This window comes from Henckelia pumila, chromosome 4 (genome assembly GCF_033568475.1).
Source record: "Henckelia pumila isolate YLH828 chromosome 4, ASM3356847v2, whole genome shotgun sequence".
NCBI lineage: Eukaryota > Viridiplantae > Streptophyta > Magnoliopsida > Lamiales > Gesneriaceae > Henckelia > Henckelia pumila.
In genome coordinates this window covers 2,546,925-2,569,776 of record NC_133123.1, presented here as the reverse complement: position 1 = coordinate 2,569,776, position 22,852 = coordinate 2,546,925, and the positions used below count along the sequence as shown (strand labels likewise).

The following is a 22,852-nucleotide window of genomic DNA, read 5'->3' as shown; positions in this document are numbered from 1 at the left end:
TTTCAGATGAGTCCCTCGTATGCTTGAGTCATGGGATACATGACAGAAATTAAAACATGTTAGGTAATTTTCTTGTCTAAATGAGATTTTTTTTAGTAATTGTAGTTGACATTTATTTTAATATGGTCGTTAGAAGCGTACATGTAATAAAATCTGGATAAATAATTTTTTATATTACAATAATAAATGCAAGATAGACAAAGAATAAATGGAATCACGGTTCAATCAAACATTGAGGACAATAATTTCGTTGATCTTGACTAGTTAAAAGTTGTCTTGATTGAACATGAAATCAAGGTAACATGGGTTGGCATTCAATTTCTTCCCCAAATTTTAATGCCAAGTATCATGCTTAATGAGTCATGGGGGAGTTAAAGCACATAATTACTCATTAATTGGGGCATACAAGTTCATAGTCAACTTCATTAAAAATTGGCTTGACAAATTGTAAAGTAGGATTAAGTCTAAATTGCTATTTATTAATTGTGTAGAGTAAAAGGAGAAGCTTTTCTATTTTGACTCCAAAAGGTGGATGTGGCAAATTAGGAATACAGCATGGTCAAGTATGTAGCTATTGGCCATTTAGGCTTGCAATTTTAATTGGGTGTGCATAATTTTTTGTCACTACATCTTTACCTTATATTTCAAAATATTTGAGTAGGTGTTAAATTTAGGATGATGGTGATTAAAGGAAATTTTGACTATTTTATTTAATCTTATAATATTTTAGAAAGAGAAAGCATAGAAGAAATCATTATTATATATATATATTGTTTAAAAGTAGGAATGTTAGTTTTAAAAATTTTAGAATGTGACGCGTTGCAACTTGCAAGAGACGCAAAACAATTCTTCGAAAAAACAAAATAAAATAAAGAAACTTTTGTGGAACACACGGGCAGTTCAACACACCACTTATATATAATATTTAAATAAAATGATAATATTATTCGGGAGCACGTATTTTCAAAAAAATAATTAAAATATAAAATTGTTTTGTAACGAAGTGCGATGAATGTTATTCATGGCATGGATTTGGTTGCTTCGTATATATTAAAGTATTTACTCGAGAAAAGGAGAAGATGAATCTAATTTTCACAAAAATGAGATTCTGATAAATTATAGATTCTTTAGTTGTTGGGTTTATTACAATTAATTTCGTAATTTCAAATCTCATGATCTCACCTCAAACTTAAAGGATCGATGACACACACATATATATATATATATATATATATATATATATATATATATATATATTGTTATATGTATGCTTTATTCACCAATGAACTATAATTTAATTCGAAACTTAAAAAATGCTGATAATTTTAATTCTTTTTTTTTAGTGAGACAATTTTAATTCTTTGTATACCACTTATACGTATTCATCTATTTTATTTTCCAGTACTGATAATTACAAATATTTCATTTTCTTTTCCTTTTTCTTTTTCTTTTTTTTCTCCATAGGGGATTAAGTGGCAACGAGTTAATGGCTCCCCACTTGTCTCTAAAATTATTAACAGGTGACAAGCAAGTTTATTTTAAAATATTTTTATTCCTGGAAGGGCATTTAATGCATGAGGTAATATATTTCAAAATTCACACGCAATATTCATTATTCTAACATATAATTTTTCCTCGAGGGACAAGGGACATTAAATGCGAAAGTGGCTGCCAAAAAGACTTGTCATAAATTTTGAATGCGACATTTATTGTCATGCAACCTCTTGGCATTATGATGACGCGAGTCCTAGGTCATCCCTCCACTTCACACACCACACATACTAGCAAGTAGCAAATTATTGATTTTTTTTTTTTTTTTTTTAAAAAGTAGCGAATTATTAATCTAATTTCCTCTGTACCAGTCATGGGGATAAACATGCATGGACGCACTGATATTACGTGTGTAAATATTATGTTTCGTATGTAAATAATATAATATTTTATTTTAAAATATTTGATTTTGATTGAATTTTAAAATGTTTTTTTATGCTTAAGCTTGTTTTAAATTTATTTAAGTTTGTGAAGTATAAAATTTGATGGTGATATTTCGTCATGTTTCGCGTTTTTTAGAACTTTAGTTATCAGTGATCGAACGTACACTATTTATGTGTAACATTATTTAAAAAAACATTATAAAAAAACTAAGTAAATAAAATATTGAAGAATATAGAGAATAATATAGAGATGTTCATGACTTCTATTAGTTCTACGACTTCCATCATAGAGTAGAGAGTTTGTAATAACGTTGTTGTCATTTTGACAGGGTAAATAAGTTATTATAGACATTTCAAAATTAATTAACATTAGCAACTGTGGGCTGTGGCACGTGGTTATATCACATGCTCGATAATTTAATTATTTAAAGAAAAACTTAAAAAAATTATAACAAATAATAAACATGTGAGTTTTAAAAACGTGAAGAAAAGTTGTAAAAATGTATTTGAATAATTTAATAAAAATGTATAAATGATGAAATTTGAAAAAGAAGATAAAGACAAAATGAGATAATGATCTTAGAGAAAAATGACGATAAATTAGTCATTTGAGACATAAATTAAAGAAAATATGTGTTAAATTTATGGGTAAAATACGAGAAATTTTTGGTTTGATTAATTTGACATACAAAAAACATTCAATATTAAAGATGTAACTCTTATATAATAATATAGATACATACCAAGGGAGAGGATTCGATGTCAATTGTTATCTGGAGAACGTTTTTTAATCCTCAAAATTGCATGTCAAAACCTTAGTAAATCTATTTGACAACTTTTCCATTTACGTCCCACGTCCCTTGCGCCCTCATTTTCTATCATCTCCTAAAAAGTGATTGCCGAGCAAAAATTTATTATTATTATTGTTGTTGTTATTATATCGTTTGCTTCTATGATTCTATCACAATTCACAAATCACAGCAAAGGAATCTGACAATTTGTTGTCCTCTCTATGGATTTATCAAGTCACTGTTTATCCGTGGACGTCTCTTGATTTGAATTATACATAAGTTAATTGACCTCTGAGTCTTCAACCTTTTTAAAGAAGGAATCTGAAAAATTCGATTTTTCTCATTTGAGATTCAAATTTAAAATCAAAATCTCTCATTGTTCATAATATCACAAATGATTGTTCCATTAGATAACCTCATAATCCCGATAATAATTTCATTAACAGCATACAACACATGCACTATCACTAACATAAAAAAAAAAAAAAAAAAGCCACATCCAACTACAAATAAGTGCATGATCGACTAGATAACTATGACACCTTTTTTTTCATCAAATGTAAACACCGATCTAGAAAAGTAAGTAGCCAAATAAAATCCACACAACATCATCAAATAACAAAAGATCCAGGTTTTTAACTATTCGATATTTGGTACAAATATTCAATATAATTCCAAAAGATGTACGCTGACAAAAGTTTTATTGTTAGCTTCTGCTCAAGTTGGAAAAAAAAAAAAGGAAACAAATTAACATACTGTTCAAATCAAATTTATACCATATGGGCCGACAATCTTTAGAAATTTTAGAATTAAATTTGGTCACGGGGGAGCCATTTCTACCATGGCTAGTCTAATCGGGACAAGATTGCAGGTTTTGTGTACTCTACGGATTCCAGCCCCCAGCATACATATAATCATCTTGTCTTATAGCAACTGCTTTCTCAAATTGAGTGCATCCAACAACATGTCATGATATTTAAAAATAAAATTAGTCATTATAAAGTCAGAATTCCTTGTTCGATGAAGTAGATTGTAAATTCAAATTATTTCCATACTATGTATTCGACTATCATATAAAAAATTATAGAACATTCACCTTCACTAATAGCTAAGTATGTGGCGACACAGACAATATTTCAAGTTGCAGTAGATTTTTTCCCCCCCTTTTTTTTAAGACAAAGTTGAGATTATGAAGGGAACGATGAAGATTTAGCTAGCTAGGAGCCTAGGTAGTCACTAAAAAACACAAATATACGTTGCAGACGTAGCTCTGGGAATTTTGGCCTATTTCTCGCCCCGTGACAAAAAGAAATTGTAATATAATTAAAAAATCCATAAAGTATTTCAAAAATAAAACCAGTTGTTTTCAAAAAATAAAACCAATTGAAACAATTGGTTTTATTTTTTGAAAACTTTATCGATCGATTCTAATCTCATAAAGATTATGACTATTATTTTTTTAAATAAATTCATCGAAGATTGTTACTATTGATAGTTGATACTTTAACCAAAATAAACCCTAGTAAGAGAGAACGGACAGAAGAATTAATTATCGATGTAGACATTTATTGCTAAAACCAAACATCAGCTTCTGTTTCTCATTAATGCTGAAATCGGAGAATATTATATTTATTTCTCCAATAATAATAATAATTTTATCTGCAAAATAAAATAAATTTATTTTCTGAAAAAATCTGATGAATGATGAATCCTTTATCTATGATCAAATAGTAAAATATATTTTTTTTTTTAAAAAAAGGGGAAGGTGGGTGTCCGAAAATCTCAATCCAAATCCAACAAAAAAGTATACGTACATTAAAGGAAAACATTAACTCCCACTAAATGCTTGCAGGGAAATTACTATCCCCAACTTTGAAATAATATATATAGGTGTTGGTATTCATTCAAAATCGGTAGGAAGCAAGAAATAATTAGCATTTATTATTTGTTAGGTACAGAAATGAAATGCATTATGGTGGAGGCAGTGCATGATATGCATTAATACTACCTCATGCATGAAGCAAAGATTTAGTAATTTACATATATATATCATATCTTTTTTTTTCTTTTGAAGCAAAACTTTACATATATATATGTAATATGATATCAAAATTATATATGTACATATATTTTGTTCACTCAAAACGTCCCAAATTCTCTTCGCCCTATCACATTAACCAAAGATGGAAGCAAATATCAGTGACATTGCACGTGGCTGGAGTTCAACAACCAAAGAAACAATGATACATCCATCATAAAACTATGATTAATGCAAACATACAAAAGTAACTTTTAACTCCAAATAACATCTACACGGTTTTGTTCATGCCGCCCACAGGTACTACCTTGCGGGCGACGTGTAACCCCATGATTGGTTAAAGTTAGTGGATCCCAGTCCAATGATTTTAACCAATCAAAATCTGTCACGCCACCCACAGGACACTACCATATAGGTGGCATCTACTTAACTCATCTATACATATATACATATATTTTACATATTTACATGTACATGGAATTCATGTGATTCGTACACTAGAAATTAACAGTAAATACCATAAATTATGTAAAAATAAAATTCTTTAGCTAACATATAGCCTATTCTTATACAATTACTGTTGCTTCTCGAGGTCAGCCCCATAGAGCAAACCACTGCTGGTCCACGGGGCATATATCAGGCGCAAACGAGCAAGATAATTTCTCCAAGATCACTATATTTGATCGAGGACGAAGAAATCGAACATTGATATAGAACAACGTCGTCTTTTTTTATGTAGTCTTTTTCATCTCTTGCATACTGCATGTATACGCTTTGGTAATTCTAGGACTATGGGGATGCAGACTAGATGATACGAGCTTCAGTCCAAGGAGGAGGAGTCGAAGAGGTTCGACTGAGGTGTTCAGGAGACGGTTTCACTGGTTCTTTGCTTAATTGGTTGAGTTAATTTATCGAATACATTTTTTATGACCATATTTTTAATTTTTAATCCTATTATCAATCAATGGACTATACTAATTAACTTGCACTTTTTTTTTTCCTAGTTGTAGACTTGTAGTCATTTCTCACTATAGTTCGCAACATCGGTCGCCGTGTGATCTCTATTTTTCATTTTCTAATGTCATATCATAATTTCAGGTTGGAACTGATAAAAGTACAAATTAATTTAACAAGTTTTATAAGCTTACCGCAGCAAAGCCAACAAGTTTAAAAAAGTAATTTACAAGTCCGAATTAAACTGCACGTAATTTTTACAAGGCCAAACATTTTTTTAGTAACTATAGTTGACATTTGATCAATATGGTTATTATTAACATGATACTCCTTCGAGAAATCAACTTTTGTTGTTACTATAATCCAATAAATGCAAAGGTGATGAAGAACAAATCAATCACAGTTCAATCAATCGAACATGATGAGTAATGGGAGAGTTAATGTGCATAAATTCCCATTAATCTAGGTATACACTTTATAGTCCGATATAAATCTAAATGGCTGGAATCTAGTCAATCAAAAAATTAGTTAGAGATAATTAATTATATTATGTCTAGAAAATGATTAATTAGATCCTAATTATTGGGAGCTTAATTCTCTCCCATCAAATGACATGTGTCATTTTTTATTTTTTATTATTTATTGTTATTTTCTTTTTCCAACTCCTCGGAATTCTACATTTTTTTCTTTACTCATCATTTTCGGTTTTTAGAAAAAATAAACTCTTGTTCTACTTCTTGTTTATTTATTTCATTTTGTTTTTTATTTTCTCTTCTTTCTTTTTTTTTGTTTCCTTATATATTATTTATTATGCAATCTTTTTTATACATGTTTATTCCCACAAATTATAAAACTAACAAATATATTATTTATTAATTTATTATAAATAATATAATCAAATATGGATTATAAATTAAAAATAAAAAACACAATTATTTGGTAACTTACTATTATAAATTATACTCCCACCGTCCCAATTATATTGTCCACGTTTTCTTTTTTGTTTGTCTCAAATATATAGTCATATACCTTATTTAGTAATATTGTTTTTATACTTCTTTACTAATATACCTTTATTAACTACACTTTAAAAATTGTGCAATCATTTTTTAATACATTAAATAGGGATAAAATAGAAAGTCTATATAAAATTTACTTTTCCAATAACTTTTTCTTATTTGTGTGAAAAATAAAATAGGACAATATATATGGGACGGAGAGAGTATATATATTAAAAATTGTTATAATATACTAATGAATAAAGAATGTTATAATAAATTAAAAAATGTCTCACTGAATTCATAAGTTAGTAAAACTCAAAGTTAAATCTAATATTATTTTTTAATTATCACAGATCTATATTTCAACTAGATTTACGAAACAAGAGAATGTTTTAAGAATAAGACAAATGGATTGGACAAGTATGTTACGTGTCACTTGTCAAAATTTTCTAACATTCACCGCATATACTCATGTTATAAAAAACTATCAGAGCCACGTGCTATTAGCTGCAATTTTTTACAACATTCAACTTGCATATTAATTAGCCGTTTAAAGACAAAATATCCTTATCGTTTTAAATAATATATACAAATAAAAAATTTCATGTTTAATTTATAATAATTCTGATAAAATGAATAAATTATTGCACAACTTATTTCAATAATGATTTTGTTATTAAATTATATAATAAATTATTGAGATCAATATAATATTATTGGAGGAATAATACTATTGTTAACAAATCAATAAGTTCAAATAACATTTTAATTTTTAATTTTGGTTTCATAATTTAATAGTTTAGCGATCTCAAAAAATAGCAAATATAAAAATAAAAATTAAATAACTAATGTACGACATTCTTGATGCGTTTAATTTAATTTTTTTAATTGTAATAAAACAATTGTTTTAAAATAATCACAAAAAATAATAAATTATAAAATCTTATATATAAATTAAGATTAAATTAAAGGTCCAATTGAACTTTTTGTTTGTCTGTAAAATTAATTTTCAATTAATATTAGGATTAAATATTAGAAAAGTACTATTGAAAATTATATTAACCATTAAAAAAGTATGTAATAAAAAAATAACACTCAAGTTAGTATAGTACAAAATTGAGAGATAGTAAAAGGAAAAAATAATAGACACTTTAAAAAGATATAAGTTTAAAAAATTAAAATAATACACATTTGAACTATCTGACAAGAATTTAAAAAACCTATAGCTTTTAACAAATTTATATAATCCAATATAAATCTTAGTACTAGAATCATAAAATTATTATAGCTAGTAAATTTTGAAAAACTTAAATACTTATTGAAACCTTATTTACTTGACGAGATTGAGTCATATTGATTTAACAATCGAAAAATATTAATCAAATCCAATTAAAAGTTTACTTAATATTATTTATCTACATAATAGCTTTCTTAAAATACTACAGTTTCTTTATTAATAATTATTAATTATAATTCATAAAAAAATAAAATCAATATTTATAACTTTATCTCTAATTTAGTTAATTAAAATAAACATAATATTATTTATCAATATACATCCTTATAAATAGTTTAATAAGCACTTTTATTTGTTTTCTTATTTTTTTTTCCTTTGATCAAGCTCATGCAGTTTTTCTCAACCAACAAGTAATACAATTCTTTCTAACTCATTTAATTAAATTATTGAAAATAATCAAAATAAATAGATTCGTCAACGTATACCAGAATTGGTGTCAGTAAATTATATTTAAAATATTAAAAAACAAAACAAAACAAAAAAAAAACAAAATATTAAATATTGATTTGTGTTAACGTGCACCAATAACTGATGTCAACGTACATCATAAGTTATCTGTACTAGTAATAATATTATAAGTATACAAGTTGTATAAATTATCTCAAATTAATGTATACTTCGTGATTAATTGAATAACTGATATTAGTGATCTATTTAATATCATTTAACACTATATACGTATGAATTATTTCAAAATTAAATTTTTAAAACATGATTAATTGAGTCACGTGTAAGAGCAAAATAGATGGATACAATTATATGATTTAATAACAACAACTAGACTAATAACAATGCACTTAGTTTTTTTGTTTCGGATTACAAAGATTTTATTGGTTTTTCTAAAACGAAAAAAATAACAAACATATAGTGTTTTGTTTCTTGTTGTAATTTAATATGATATTTTAATACTTTCACAAATACTGAAATTTGATCAAAGAAGAGTTTTTTTTTTTTAATATTTAGATATAGAAATATTGATATACATATTTGCGCGTGCAAATATATTTTTTTAAAAATATATTTATATAATGTTATATAAATATTTAATAAATATTAGATTTTTTTACTCTATATCAATATTTAATAAATATTAGATTTTTTTGGATTATAATAAAAACAAAAAGTGAAAGAGATATTAGCGATTATTTTGAGTAATAGTTAATATAAAATATCTATTTATTAAATTTAAATATATAGGACAAATTGTAGAAAATAATTGAATGTCTTTTCAACTACATTTTGGAAATACAATAAATTAATGTGGTGAGACATAAAATTTTAAATTTAAATATAATAGTAGGTGAAAAGTTTATAATTGACACATAAAATATGATATTACATGGACATCCTTAAAAATAAGCCTCAAAATTACCAAAAACTCCATTCTGGCTAGCCAGATTTTAGCCATTTAGCACCGTCCTATAAAAAAATTGTCTTGACAAATTGTAAAGATTATTAAGGTAATGTTTGGGAGAGCTTATAGAAAGCACTTTCCATCTTTTTCTTAACAAAATTTCACAAAATTTTAAACCTTTGTCAAGTTGATAAGTGCTTCATAGAAACTCTTCTCAACATTACCTAAACTCTAAACTGCAACTTCTTACATCCTACTTATTTAAGTTTGTGCGTATTTTCATATGTATTAAGAAAATTGTTGGAAAAGGTATATTTTATAACACAATTTCTAATTTTACCCTTGTTTACTGAATATTTTCATATGCTGAAAATTTTGTACAAGTTTAGGATATTAATTTAATAGTAAAACTGCTGAAAAGAATAAGGAAAATAATACTAGATATGAAAACTAAACCACATTACTGGGATAGATGAAAAAATTTATCTCCAAGAGAGTTTTCGAAAATGACTTTTAATTTCTCGAATTTAATATGACAATATATTTACAAGAGACTCTTCGAAAAAATCTTTATCTTATCAGAATGACAGAATTATTATTTTAACAAATTTTAAAATATTGTTTTAAAAAATATCGTTAATTTATAAAATTGTTAAGTAAATAATTTAATAAATTTAAAGTTGCAAATACAATACACTTCTTCCTACGTTTCCTCTTACACATTAAATTTAGTAAATATATTTTATGTTTGATACTAATCAAATTAACCACTACATATTTTTTCATTTCTTTCTTTTATTATAATCAAACATAATATTTATGAAACTATTGAGATATAATAAAAATTGTTAATTTTAATAAATTTTATTTTAGTTAAAAACTATTTACACTATGGTACTATATATGCTTTTAAATATATATGTTTATACGTACATACCTTCATAATATAAAAATATAAACATTGATTAAAATTTTAGATATCCAAATTTTTAACCAAACCAACTTTTTATTCAATTAGTATTATAAAATATTAATTAAGAGAAAAAATTTTGTTTTTTTGTTTTTGGTTTTAGATGAATCCAGTATTTGTGGTCATTATCTTTTGATACATATTGAGTTAACTCTTTGGACTAATCGACAATCATGCAAAACATGATCATATACATTAAATTCGAGCTCTTATTTCTTTTGTATTGAAATATGAAATAATTACTCGATAATATTGATTTTGCGAATTCAAATTATATTATTACTATTATTTGAGAGTTCGTTATTTGAATTTTTGGAGCAATAACCATATGGCAAAAACTTGTATGAGACGGTCTCAAGGGTCATATTTATGAGACGGATCTTTTATATGGGTTATCCATTAAAAAGTATTACAATTTATGTCAAAAGTATTACTTATTTTTATAAATATGGGTAGAATTGACCCGTTTCATGGATGAGACCGTCTCACAAGAGTGTTACTCTAACCATATTTAATATTTCTGGAATCAACCAGCCATCTTTTTAATAATATTGATTAATTATTTTTCTAGATTATTTATGTCGTAATAAAGATCAAACTTGCAAACCTCTTTCCTAGATAATTTGCGTCGTATTCTTATGGAGCGATTGAGACTATGCTTGAATCCTTATAAATTCTTAATACGAATAGTTAATGGGTTAAATTGTGTAAACATAATGCATCAGGATCGCGTGGCCTAATGGATAAGGCGCTCGCCTCCGGAGCGGGAGATTGTGGGTTCGAGTCCCATCGCGATCGATTGAAGTTTTGTCGGGCTTACGCGTTGGTTTGAATTTCAAAGCCCATATACGGGCTTGAAGGGCCACATCGGGCCCAACTATGCTAAAGCCCAACAACTTTCAATGCCCAGAACGCCCTTTTAAGGGCGAATTCCGGCTCAATTTCATGACTATTATGCGAAAGCCCAACTAATTTCATACGTCCTTGAAGGACCACTTGGGCCCAATTTTGTTAAAGCCCGACCACTTTCCTGTCTAAATCTGTTCTGGTCAAGCAGAAGGTGATTCCGATGAGCTCGTCAATGGCTGCAGCTGCTGCTCTGAATTCTCATTTCACGACTCAAATTCCATTTTTGATCCTCAATTCTTCCAGCTTACAGTCACGAACCCAGACATTTTGCAGCAAAACCCATGTGAGCCACCCCATCAAGACTAGAGCTGTGGGGGAGTGGCATGAGTACGAGGAAGCTGTGAAGAAAAAGGACCTTGCTCGTGCCCTCCGTTTCCTCAGAGATGTAACTGTTGAACTCGACGATTCTTCGATTGAATCGTCTCGCCCCCTCAATGGTAGGCAGTTGGGTTTTCTGGAAATGGAGAGGGATTGGGAGGTGCTGGACACGTGCTTGAATGCTGATGACATGAAGCTTGTTGGGAGTGCCTACGCTTTTCTCAAGGACCGAGGATTCTTGCCCAATTTCGGAAACTACCGTAATATTGGTACTCTTCGATATTCCCCTGTTTTGAATTTGATTTCCTGGGTAGCTTTTGCGTCAAGGTTTTATCGGGTTTGGGTCTGTCGATGCTTCTAGCTTAGAATGCTTTTTCTCTTTTGCCTGAACCCAGGTGCTTATGGTTGTTTGTTTTTTTTTACTGTGTGCGTGTGTGGGACTACTCATACACGCTATGTTTAATGTTTTGGAGGTGACGTTTTTATTATAATAATGAATGATTCTTTGTAAAATGTGAATTTCTTTTGTTCTGGCGTTATCATCATGCGCCTTCAAAGTATTCTGAAATCAGTATAAACCCATTGTTGCAATCATATATATCCTATGTGCTTGAAGAAACAATCATTATTTTGTGGTGCAGTTTTGGAGGGTCCAAGAGATGTTACCCCAACCATATTGAAATCTTCTACTGGTTTAGAAGGTAATAGATTCATCACCAAACTGTTTCATTTATCCAAACGGAATATACCTTGTGAATATTTTGAACTCTGTATCATACTAATGTAACGATATCTGATCAATGAGCCAGTTCTGCTTACTATAAAGTATGAATTGATGTGATGAAGATTTGATGCTGCTTTTGCAATAACAGTGCTCTTGACTCCGAGTCATGACCTATTTCCCTTGCTTTGTTTTTGCATTTCCAGTGTCAAAACTTTCTCCTAAAAAGTGGGGAGTTTCAGGAAGTTCTAGCATTCTTTTGATTGCTCTACTTGCCGGAACGTCTATTCTGCTAAATCAAGGAATAGATATCAGACCAAACCTTGCAGCAGTATTGGGATTGACCTTCTTAGATGCTATTTTTCTTGGTGGTTCATGCTTAGCTCAGATCTCAAGCTATTGGCCTCCCTATAAGCGGCGCATTTTAGTTCATGAAGCTGGTCACCTTCTTGTGGGTTAGCTTTTTTGCATTTATATCGAATATGGTGTTGCAATACTATATTTATTTTTATGTATTTGATGATCTTTGAGGAGCTTTTTTGTTGGTAAATTTTTTATGCATGGTCTGCATACGATCCATAATGTTGAGGTACTTGCATTATTGTGGCATTAATATGATTTATGTTCTCTCAATTTTCAGCATACCTGATGGGTTGTCCGATTCGCGGTGTGATTTTAGACCCAATTGTTGCTATGCAGATGGGCATTCAGGGTCAGGTACTTGAGCATGTTTTTCAGGCATCTTTCTGTTTCCCCTTTTAATCTTACAAGTGGCCAGTAGATTATTTCTTACAGCATCATACTTGTACAATTATGCCTTTATTTTCTGTGTAATCTATATTAAGTGTTACAATTATAGGCAGGAACTCAGTTTTGGGATGAGAAACTTCAAAATGAGCTTGCTGAGGGCCGTGTCAGCAGTACTGCCTTTGACAGGTTTGTAAATAACTGTCGAATTTTCTTGATTTTGTGATCATATTTGGTTATGTATGATATTATAGATCTTACCATTTCAAAGTGATAAAAATTAATCTTTGAAGTCATTTGCTGCATTGTGAACATGATCAGATATTGCATGGTTCTTTTTGCCGGAATTGCAGCAGAAGCTCTTGTGTACGGAGAGGCTGAGGGTGGTGAAAATGATGAAAATCTATTTAGGAGCATCAGCGTTCTTCTCGAACCCCCACTTTCCGTTGTGCAGGTCTTCGTTTTATATTCCCTGAATGCAAAATAGTTTATAGACAATGTATAGCAACATGGAACTTATATGTTAGACATTTTTGCATAATAGATGTCGAATCAAGCTCGTTGGTCTGTGCTGCAATCTTACAATCTTCTGAAATGGCAAAAACATGCACATAGAGCGGCAATCAAAGCTCTGGAGAATGGAGACAGTCTGAGTGTAGTTATAAGGAGAATTGAAGAGGCGATGCCTTCCAAGAAATGAACTGCCATTTTTCTAGCATTTGTAAAGATTTTAGTCCAGACGACGCAGTTACTCAGTCTCAGTCCTGATGGCGTCGCAGAAATATTATACCTACCACACAGAGCAGAATCAGTGGACGCTCTTAAAATTGATTTCAAATACCCTTCCATGTAGAATGGGTTTTATACCAGATAATTTTTTTACAGCAAAAGATTATTTGAAGTCAGGAATGCTAAGCCTGGATTTCGGCTGGCAAATGAAAGCTTCAGACTGAACAGGGACGACATGACCAGACCTGGCATTTGTTGTTAGTCATCTGATTTGCTTGAGATGGTGAGGTATGAAAATGTCCTGTTGAATAGCTTTATATGTAACACCCGGTATTTTAATTTCGTAAATCCGCCTGCATAATTAGGATTTTTAATTATTTAAATTTATGATTTATGGGTTAAATAATTATGTGAATTATTTATGCATGATTTAATTTATTTTTTAAGCATTTAACCCATAAATAGTGATTTTTATGATTTTTGGTATTTTTATTATTTAATCGCGTAGACGGGACCGTGGACGGACGAGATGACAACTTTCCACCCAAATTATTTTATGAGCCTTTTTAGAGCCTTAAAATATTATTTTAAGCTTTATTATCTCAAAATTTTAAGTATTTAATTTTATTTAATTTTAGGGGTCATTTTTATCCAAAATTAGCCAAAATAATGATTTTTAATTATCTTTAAAATTCCCCTAATTCTTAATTTCGGGATTTTATAAATTTTAATTTAAAGTTTCTGATTTAATTTTTATTAGAATGTTTAAATTTTATATTATTCTATTTATTAACTTAAAAACCTATTTCCTTAATTATTGAAACCTAAATCTACCCAACCCCACCCAAACCTCACGTCACTCTCAAACTTCAGCCGTCACCCCCACTCACTTTCTTCATCCTCTCGACCCCAGCAAACCCAGGAAGCCATAGCCAAGGATCGTGAAGCTCCAAGCGTCCCGTATTTGCGTCCCGTCGTCCCGGAACCGTCTCACGCTCGCGTTTCTCGTCGTCTACGGTGAAAGGCATGATTTCTTTCTTGAATTTTCGTACCATCTCAGTAATTATTGTAGGCGTATGGTGTATGTACTAAATTCTTTAAGAAATTACAGAAAATATGGTTTCCTCTCGGTTGCACATTCATGGCGCCTTGTTTTGTTTTCGTTCATGGACATACACATGTTTTCATGGTTACGGACGGCTAGGGTGCTGGTCAGGGATTCCTAGGTTGAGGTAGGGTGGTTTGGGCTCGAGTGGCTCGAGTGGTTCGAGCCAAACGAGCCCAAGTTTTGAGCTAGTGCAGTCGGCGGCTAGGGTTGACGCAGGTAAGGGTTACGGGTTCAGAGGCTTCGGGTTCGTCGTGCAGTCGTGCATGGGGCTGGGGCTAGGCATGGGTTAGGTCCGCCCGGACGTGGGCTACGTCCGGGCGGCGGCGCTCCGGCCAGGGGCGGCCGGAGCCGGCCGGCAGCAGGCCAAGAGGGCCTGCTGCTCACGGCCGAGAGGCTGTGGGAGAGGGGGGATCGGGTTGGGCTAGTCTAGGGGTCCGGGTCGGGTCTGGGTGGTCCGGGTCGGGTCGGCTAGGTAGTGGGTCGGGTTAGTGAGTTCGGGTCCGAGTTTGGTGGGCCGGGCTCGAGTATTTTATTTTTTTAAGTATTTTACAAAATTATGTGTTTTTGAGACTAATAAATTGAAATAAAATTATTTGGACTCCCAAATAATTTTATTTGGACTTTTAAAATTTTAATTAAGTTAGTCCATTAATTTTGTGAGCTTTTGAGCCCATAAAAATTATTGGGCCAGTCTATGAGTTTTTGGGCCCATTGGGCCAGTGTAAGTGTTATTGGGCTTGGTAAAATTTTTAATGGGCTTTATTAATTTAATTGGGCTTAGAATAATTATTTGGGCTTAAGGTTTGAAATAATGGGCTTAAGTATGTTAATGGGCCAGATTTAAGTTAATGGGCTTGTGTGTAGGGCCAGCAGTCCAGGACCATCCCTGAGAAAATTTGCATGTGTCCTGAATATATATTTAATTATTTTTATGCATTTAAGTTATTTTAATATTTATACGTTAGTAAGAAATTAAATTAAATATATATGATGGACACATATTTTATTCAAGTACATGCATTCATGAAATATTATTTTATGCATGATTTAATGTTAAATTGAGCAATAAAATATTTTATGTTGGAAGTTGAAGTAGTGTGACAATTTAAGGGGGATTCGTCCCCATATGATTGAAGGGCAGTTTACTGCCAATTTAATGAGGTGATTCGTCACCGGCCACGTACGTAGGTTTCCACGCTGATCAGTATTTAATGTATGATTTAAGGTTACACTACGGATACAACCATGCGATGTTAGAAAATGAATTGCTCAATAATGTTATGTATTAAGTTATGTATGTTTATTTAAGTTAAGTATGTTATGAAATTTTAAGCATGCTCATTCATGTATATGTATGTATTAGTATTAAATTGGTTTAAATTATTTTAAACCCTTGTTATGTTAGCATGTTGGGCCTCTAGGCTCACTACACTGGTATGGTGCAGGTGAGTACGTTGAGGATGACGTTGTACCCACCGGAGGCGAGGACGTATGAGCATGCATGCAGTGGCCCCGTGACCGTGAAATATTCTGAGTCGCTATGCATGATATTGTTTTTGTCAGAATGATACATTTTTATTATTTTCAGTTGCTCTAGAATATTTATTTAATATTTTCAGTGCATGCAAACTTTTATTTATTTATGCAGTATATTTTTAATTAATGTTTGACTCAGATATTTATTATATTTTTAAGAATGCATTTTTATTTAAGTATTTAATTGGTTATTCATTTTAAATACCTTTATTCGGTGCATATATGTATGGGCATATATGTACATATTATATTTAGTAAGTATAAAAAAAAAATTTTCCGCATATTTATTTATTATAGAGTTAGGGTCGTTTCAGTTGGTATCAGAGCACGGTCCTCGGAGGGGCCTCACTGCTATGCGAGCTCAGAAATCCACGCTACCGGTCTGTAAGTTTTAAACGTTTATAGCATGATTTAATTTCTAGAATTTAAGTTAGTATTAATTTCAAAACACTTAGTTATGCATGGCGATTTACGTAAATAAATATGTGGTGGTGCAGAATGCCTCCCAGACAGGTGAACTGACGTGGGAGACCTCCACATCCACCTCCACCTCCACCGCCACCTCAGCAGCACCCTATTACAGCACTGGAGCAGGCCAGTGCCACTATGACGGCGGGTATTACTGCCTTGCTGGAGCAGCAGGCAGCCGTCCCAGACTGTCCCACGAGGAGGACGTCGCGGAGAGGTTCCAGAAGAAGGGGCCTAAGGAGTTTTTGGGGACCACCGATCCGTTGGTGGCTGAGGGATGGATTCGCTCACTTGAGTCCATCTTTGACTATATGGGTATCACAGACGCCGACAGGGTGAGCTGTGCTACATACATGATGCGAGGCGATGCAGCCTCATGGTGGGAGGGAGCAGTACGAGGAGTCCATCTACCTACTTTGACATGGGCTGAGTTCAGGCGTATCTTCTACGCCAAATATTTCACTGAGGATGTGCGCAGTCGCATGATCCGAGAGTTCATGAGTCTCCGGCAGGGGGACCGATCTGTGGTGGAGTACATAAGCCAGTTTGAGAGGGGCTGTCGTTTTGTGCCCATGATTGCTGATAGTCCGCAGGAGAAGATGCGGCAGTTTGTTGAGGGCCTGAAGGCTGAGATCAGGCATGACGTGCGCATGGCAGACGTGTTTACATATGAGTCTGCAGTCAGCAGGGCTTTGCGTTCGGAGGAGGGTCGGAGAGCGATCCAGAGAGAGCAGCAGCAGGGTAAGAGGCAGTTTGTTCAGACAGGGTATCAGCGACCATCTTCGCAGCCACCTGCGAAGAAGCAGTATACAGGGCCGGCTAAGGGCCCGAATCAGCAGCAGAGGCCACAGCAGCAGAGGCCGCAGCAGCAGCAGAGGGGCGGGGCCCCTAATGCCATAGCTCATCCCACTTGCCCGAAGTGCCAGAAGATGCATTCGGGACCTTGCCTATTGGGAGCAGGAGTTTGCTTCCACTGCAGAGAGCCGGGGCATCAGATTGCTAACTGCCCCAGGAAGAAGAACACCGCTGGTAGGGTGTTCGTGATGCAGGCTGAGGAGGTCGACCCAGACACCTCCTTGATCACCGGGAGAATTCTAGTTGGAGGCAACTCCACGTTTGCGTTGCTAGATTCAGGGGCTACGCATTCGTTTATCTCCCTGGAGTTTATCCGGCGGGTAGGCATCACACCTGAGAGTAGTGACAGTGGGTATGATGTTACTATGCCGTCAGGGCAGGTTATGTCTACCTCGAAAGTTATTCGAGGACTGGAGTTAGAGCTGCAGGGACACTCCATTCGAGCAGATGTAGTAGTCTTGCCTTTGAGTGGTTTTGATCTTATTTTGGGTATGGACTGGTTGACAGTCAATGGAGCTTCGATTGATTTTCGTCGGAGATCAGTGTCAGTGAGACCTACAGGGGGCGACCCGTTCACTTTTCATGCATCTCAGAGCAGTGATATTCCTCAGGTGATATCCTATATTCAGGCGAGGAAGTTGTTGGGACGGGGTTGCCAGGGGTTTCTAGCGAGTATTGTCACGACTTCAGAACCATCTAGCAGATCATTATCAGAGTTAGAGGTGGTTCGTGACTTTCCGGATGTCTTTCCGGAGGATGTTGCCGGAATTCCACCAGTGAGAGAGGTGGAGTTCAGTATTGACTTAGTGCCAGACACCGTGCCTATCTCTAAGGCACCGTACAGGCTTGCTCCTACCGAGATGAAAGAGTTGAAGGAGCAGATACAGGAGTTGTTAGAGAAAGGCTTCGTTCGACCTAGCTTTTCTCCTTGGGGAGCTCCGGTGTTGTTTGTGAAGAAGAAGGATGGCAGTATGAGACTGTGCATCGATTACCGAGAGCTTAACAGAGTCACAGTGAAGAACAAGTATCCACTGCCGAGGATAGAGGACTTGTTTGACCAGTTGCAGGGAGCTTCAGTGTTCTCCAAGATCGATCTGCGATCTGGTTACCATCAGTTGCGTGTTAGGGATGCAGATGTGTCCAAGACTGCTTTCCGGACACGATATGGGCATTACGAGTTCTTGGTGATGCCATTTGGGTTGACCAATGCTCCAGCGGTTTTCATGGATCTCATGAACCGAGTCTTTCAGCCATATCTGGATCAGTTCATCATAGTCTTTATTGATGATATTTTGATCTATTCTAGGAGCATCGAGGAGCATAGACAGCACCTTCAGACCGCATTGCAGACTTTGAGGGAGCATCGGTTGTATGCCAAGTTCAGCAAGTGCGAGTTTTGGCTTGAGCAGGTGGCATTTCTTGGCCACATTATTTCGAGGGATGGAGTTGCAGTCGATCAGTCTAAGGTGGAGGCAGTGCAGAATTGGGGCATTCCGAAGAATGCTTCAGAGATTCGCAGTTTCTTGGGTTTGGCCGGATACTACAGGAAGTTCATCAAGGGTTTTTCCTCTATTGCAGTACCCTTGACTTCCTTGACCAAGAAGAATGCGAAGTTTATATGGAGTTCAGACTGTCAGAGGAGCTTCGATCAGCTGAAGGAAGCACTCACTACAGCACCAGTGTTAGCGATGACAGTACCACACGAGGAGTTAGTGGTTTACACCGACGCGTCTAAACTTGGTTTAGGCGCAGTGCTTATGCAGTGTGGTAAGGTTATTGCGTATGCGTCGAGACAGTTGAAGATTCATGAGCAGAACTACCCGACGCATGACTTGGAGTTGGCAGCAGTGGTCTTCGCTTTGAAAATCTGGAGGCACTATCTGTATGGCGAGAAGTGCAAGATTTTCACAGACCACAAGAGCCTCAAGTACTTCTTCACCCAGAAGGAGTTAAACATGAGACAGCGCAGATGGTTGGAGTTGGTGAAGGACTATGACTGTGACATTAGCTACCATCCGGGTAAGGCTAATGTGGTGGCAGATGCTTTGAGTCGGAAGTCGTCAGTGGTATCATGTTTGACTGTGCAGTTACCACTACAGACCGAGATTCAGAGATTTGATTTGGAGTGCTATCCGAGTGGCCATGCACCGAGCTTGTCAGTGTTGACGGTGCAACCAGTTCTACGAGATCGGATTAGAGAGGGGCAGACCACTGATGAGGAGTTACAGCGATGGAGACAGAGAGATGAGGCTAGAGGAAATCTCTTGTATACAGTGGAGGATGACATCGTTCAGTACCGTGGTAGGATGTGGGTACCGAACGTCGATCAGTTGCGAGCTGAGATTTTGACAGAGGCTCACGCATCTCCGTACTCCATTCACCCCGGAAGTACGAAGATGTACAAGGACTTGCAGCTATTGTATTGGTGGCCCGGGATGAAGAGTGACATCGGGAGAGTGGTGTCAGAGTGCTTGACTTGTCAGCAAGTCAAGGCAGAGCATCAGCGTCCAGCAGGACTTCTTAGACCTCTCCCCATTCCGGAATGAAAGTGGGAGAACATTACGATGGACTTTGTAGTTGGCTTACCGAGGAGTACTAGAGGGTGCACAGCGATTTGGGTGATTGTGGATAGACTCACCAAGTCAGCTCATTTCTTGCCGGTAAGGACTACTTACACCTTGACACAGTATGCAGAGCTTTACATCAGAGAGATTGTTAGACTGCATGGCATACCAGTGTCTATCGTGTCAGACAGAGATCCGAGGTTCACCTCAGCGTTTTGGAAGAGTCTGCACACAGCTTTGGGGACTAGACTCTTGTTCAGTACAGCTTTTCATCCCCAGACAGATGGGCAGTCCGAGAGAGTGATCCAGGTTCTCGAAGATCTTTTGAGAGCTTGTGTCATCGATTTTCGAGGATCTTGGGAGACTAGACTGCCATTAGTGGAGTTTACCTATAACAACAGCTTTCAGTCGTCTATAGGTATGGCTCCATATGCAGCACTCTATGGGAGGAGATGCAGATCTCCGGTGCATTGGGATGAGGTTGGAGAGAGGATTTTGTTGGGTCCGGAGATTGTGCAGCAGACAGCTGACATTGTGACGCAGATTCGAGACAGGATGAGGACTGCGCAGAGTCGGCAGAAGAGTTATGCAGATGCCAGACGACGCGATTTGGAGTTCGCGGTAGGTGATCACGTATTCCTGAAGGTGTCACCTATGAAGGGAGTAGCGCGTTTTGGGCGGAGAGGCAAGCTTAATCCGAGATACATAGGGCCATTTGAGATCTTGGAGCGAGTTGGCACGTTGGCCTACCGTTTAGCTCTACCTCCAGGGCTAGCGGCAGTGCACAACGTTTTCCATGTATCCATGCTTCGGAGATATGTCTCCAATCCGTCGCATGTGTTGGATTTTGAGCCCTTACAGTTGCCACCAGATCTGGTGTATGAGGAGAGACCAGTGCGGATCTTGGCTAGAGAGGAGCGGAGGCTTAGGACGCGGGTCATACCGATGGTCAGAGTCCAGTGGCTGAATCACTCGGAGGAGGAAGCTACTTGGGAGACCGAGGAGGATATGAGGACTCGCTACCCGGAGATGTTCGGGTAAGTACTTTAATTTCGAGGACGAAATTCAATTTAAGGGGGGGAGAATTGTAACACCCGGTATTTTAATTTCGTAAATCCGCCTGCATAATTAGGATTTTTAATTATTTAAATTTATGATTTATGGGTTAAATAATTATGTGAATTATTTATGCATGATTTAATTTATTTTTTAAGCATTTAACCCATAAATAGTGATTTTTATGATTTTTGGTATTTTTATTATTTAATCGCGTAGACGGGACCGTGGACGGACGAGATGACAACTTTCCACCCAAATTATTTTATGAGCCTTTTTAGAGCCTTAAAATATTATTTTAAGCTTTATTATCTCAAAATTTTAAGTATTTAATTTTATTTAATTTTAGGGGTCATTTTTATCCAAAATTAGCCAAAATAATGATTTTTAATTATCTTTAAAATTCCCCTAATTCTTAATTTCGGGATTTTATAAATTTTAATTTAAAGTTTCTGATTTAATTTTTATTAGAATGTTTAAATTTTATATTATTCTATTTATTAACTTAAAAACCTATTTCCTTAATTATTGAAACCTAAATCTACCCAACCCCACCCAAACCTCACGTCACTCTCAAACTTCAGCCGTCACCCCCACTCACTTTCTTCATCCTCTCGACCCCAGCAAACCCAGGAAGCCATAGCCAAGGATCGTGAAGCTCCAAGCGTCCCGTATTTGCGTCCCGTCGTCCCGGAACCGTCTCACGCTCGCGTTTCTCGTCGTCTACGGTGAAAGGCATGATTTCTTTCTTGAATTTTCGTACCATCTCAGTAATTATTGTAGGCGTATGGTGTATGTACTAAATTCTTTAAGAAATTACAGAAAATATGGTTTCCTCTCGGTTGCACATTCATGGCGCCTTGTTTTGTTTTCGTTCATGGACATACACATGTTTTCATGGTTACGGACGGCTAGGGTGCTGGTCAGGGATTCCTAGGTTGAGGTAGGGTGGTTTGGGCTCGAGTGGCTCGAGTGGTTCGAGCCAAACGAGCCCAAGTTTTGAGCTAGTGCAGTCGGCGGCTAGGGTTGACGCAGGTAAGGGTTACGGGTTCAGAGGCTTCGGGTTCGTCGTGCAGTCGTGCATGGGGCTGGGGCTAGGCATGGGTTAGGTCCGCCCGGACGTGGGCTACGTCCGGGCGGCGGCGCTCCGGCCAGGGGCGGCCGGAGCCGGCCGGCAGCAGGCCAAGAGGGCCTGCTGCTCACGGCCGAGAGGCTGTGGGAGAGGGGGGATCGGGTTGGGCTAGTCTAGGGGTCCGGGTCGGGTCTGGGTGGTCCGGGTCGGGTCGGCTAGGTAGTGGGTCGGGTTAGTGAGTTCGGGTCCGAGTTTGGTGGGCCGGGCTCGAGTATTTTATTTTTTTAAGTATTTTACAAAATTATGTGTTTTTGAGACTAATAAATTGAAATAAAATTATTTGGACTCCCAAATAATTTTATTTGGACTTTTAAAATTTTAATTAAGTTAGTCCATTAATTTTGTGAGCTTTTGAGCCCATAAAAATTAT

General features: G+C 35.3%; 1 protein-coding gene and 1 non-coding gene across 2 annotated transcripts; both read left to right on the top strand.

Annotated features, from left to right (window-relative positions):
• The first annotated feature begins 11,064 nt into the window (after positions 1 to 11,064).
• On the top strand, positions 11,065 to 11,137 carry TRNAR-CCG (transfer RNA arginine (anticodon CCG)). Its single transcript has one exon. It is a non-coding gene; the product is annotated as a tRNA-Arg (tRNA).
• Positions 11,138 to 11,361: 224 nt separating this feature from the next.
• LOC140865926 (uncharacterized) lies at positions 11,362 to 14,209 on the top strand. The gene is made up of 7 exons (XM_073270767.1): positions 11,362 to 11,835; positions 12,208 to 12,267; positions 12,494 to 12,742; positions 12,928 to 13,004; positions 13,147 to 13,223; positions 13,356 to 13,488; positions 13,579 to 14,209. Exons 1-7 carry the CDS (start codon positions 11,409 to 11,411, stop codon positions 13,732 to 13,734), a joined length of 1,179 nt encoding a protein of 392 aa, XP_073126868.1. The 5' UTR covers positions 11,362 to 11,408; the 3' UTR covers positions 13,735 to 14,209.
• The last annotated feature ends 8,643 nt before the right edge of the window (positions 14,210 to 22,852 follow it).

Bases quoted from the DNA above. Each gene is read 5' to 3' on its own strand.
- LOC140865926 (XM_073270767.1), top strand. From the start codon at position 11,409: ATGAGCTCGTCAATGGCTGCAGCTGCTGCTCTGAATTCTCATTTCACG. The intron at 12,743-12,927 runs GTTAGCTTTTTT...CTCAATTTTCAG, and splicing joins AGCTGGTCACCTTCTTGTGG to CATACCTGATGGGTTGTCCG. The intron at 13,005-13,146 runs GTACTTGAGCAT...TTACAATTATAG, and splicing joins AGATGGGCATTCAGGGTCAG to GCAGGAACTCAGTTTTGGGA.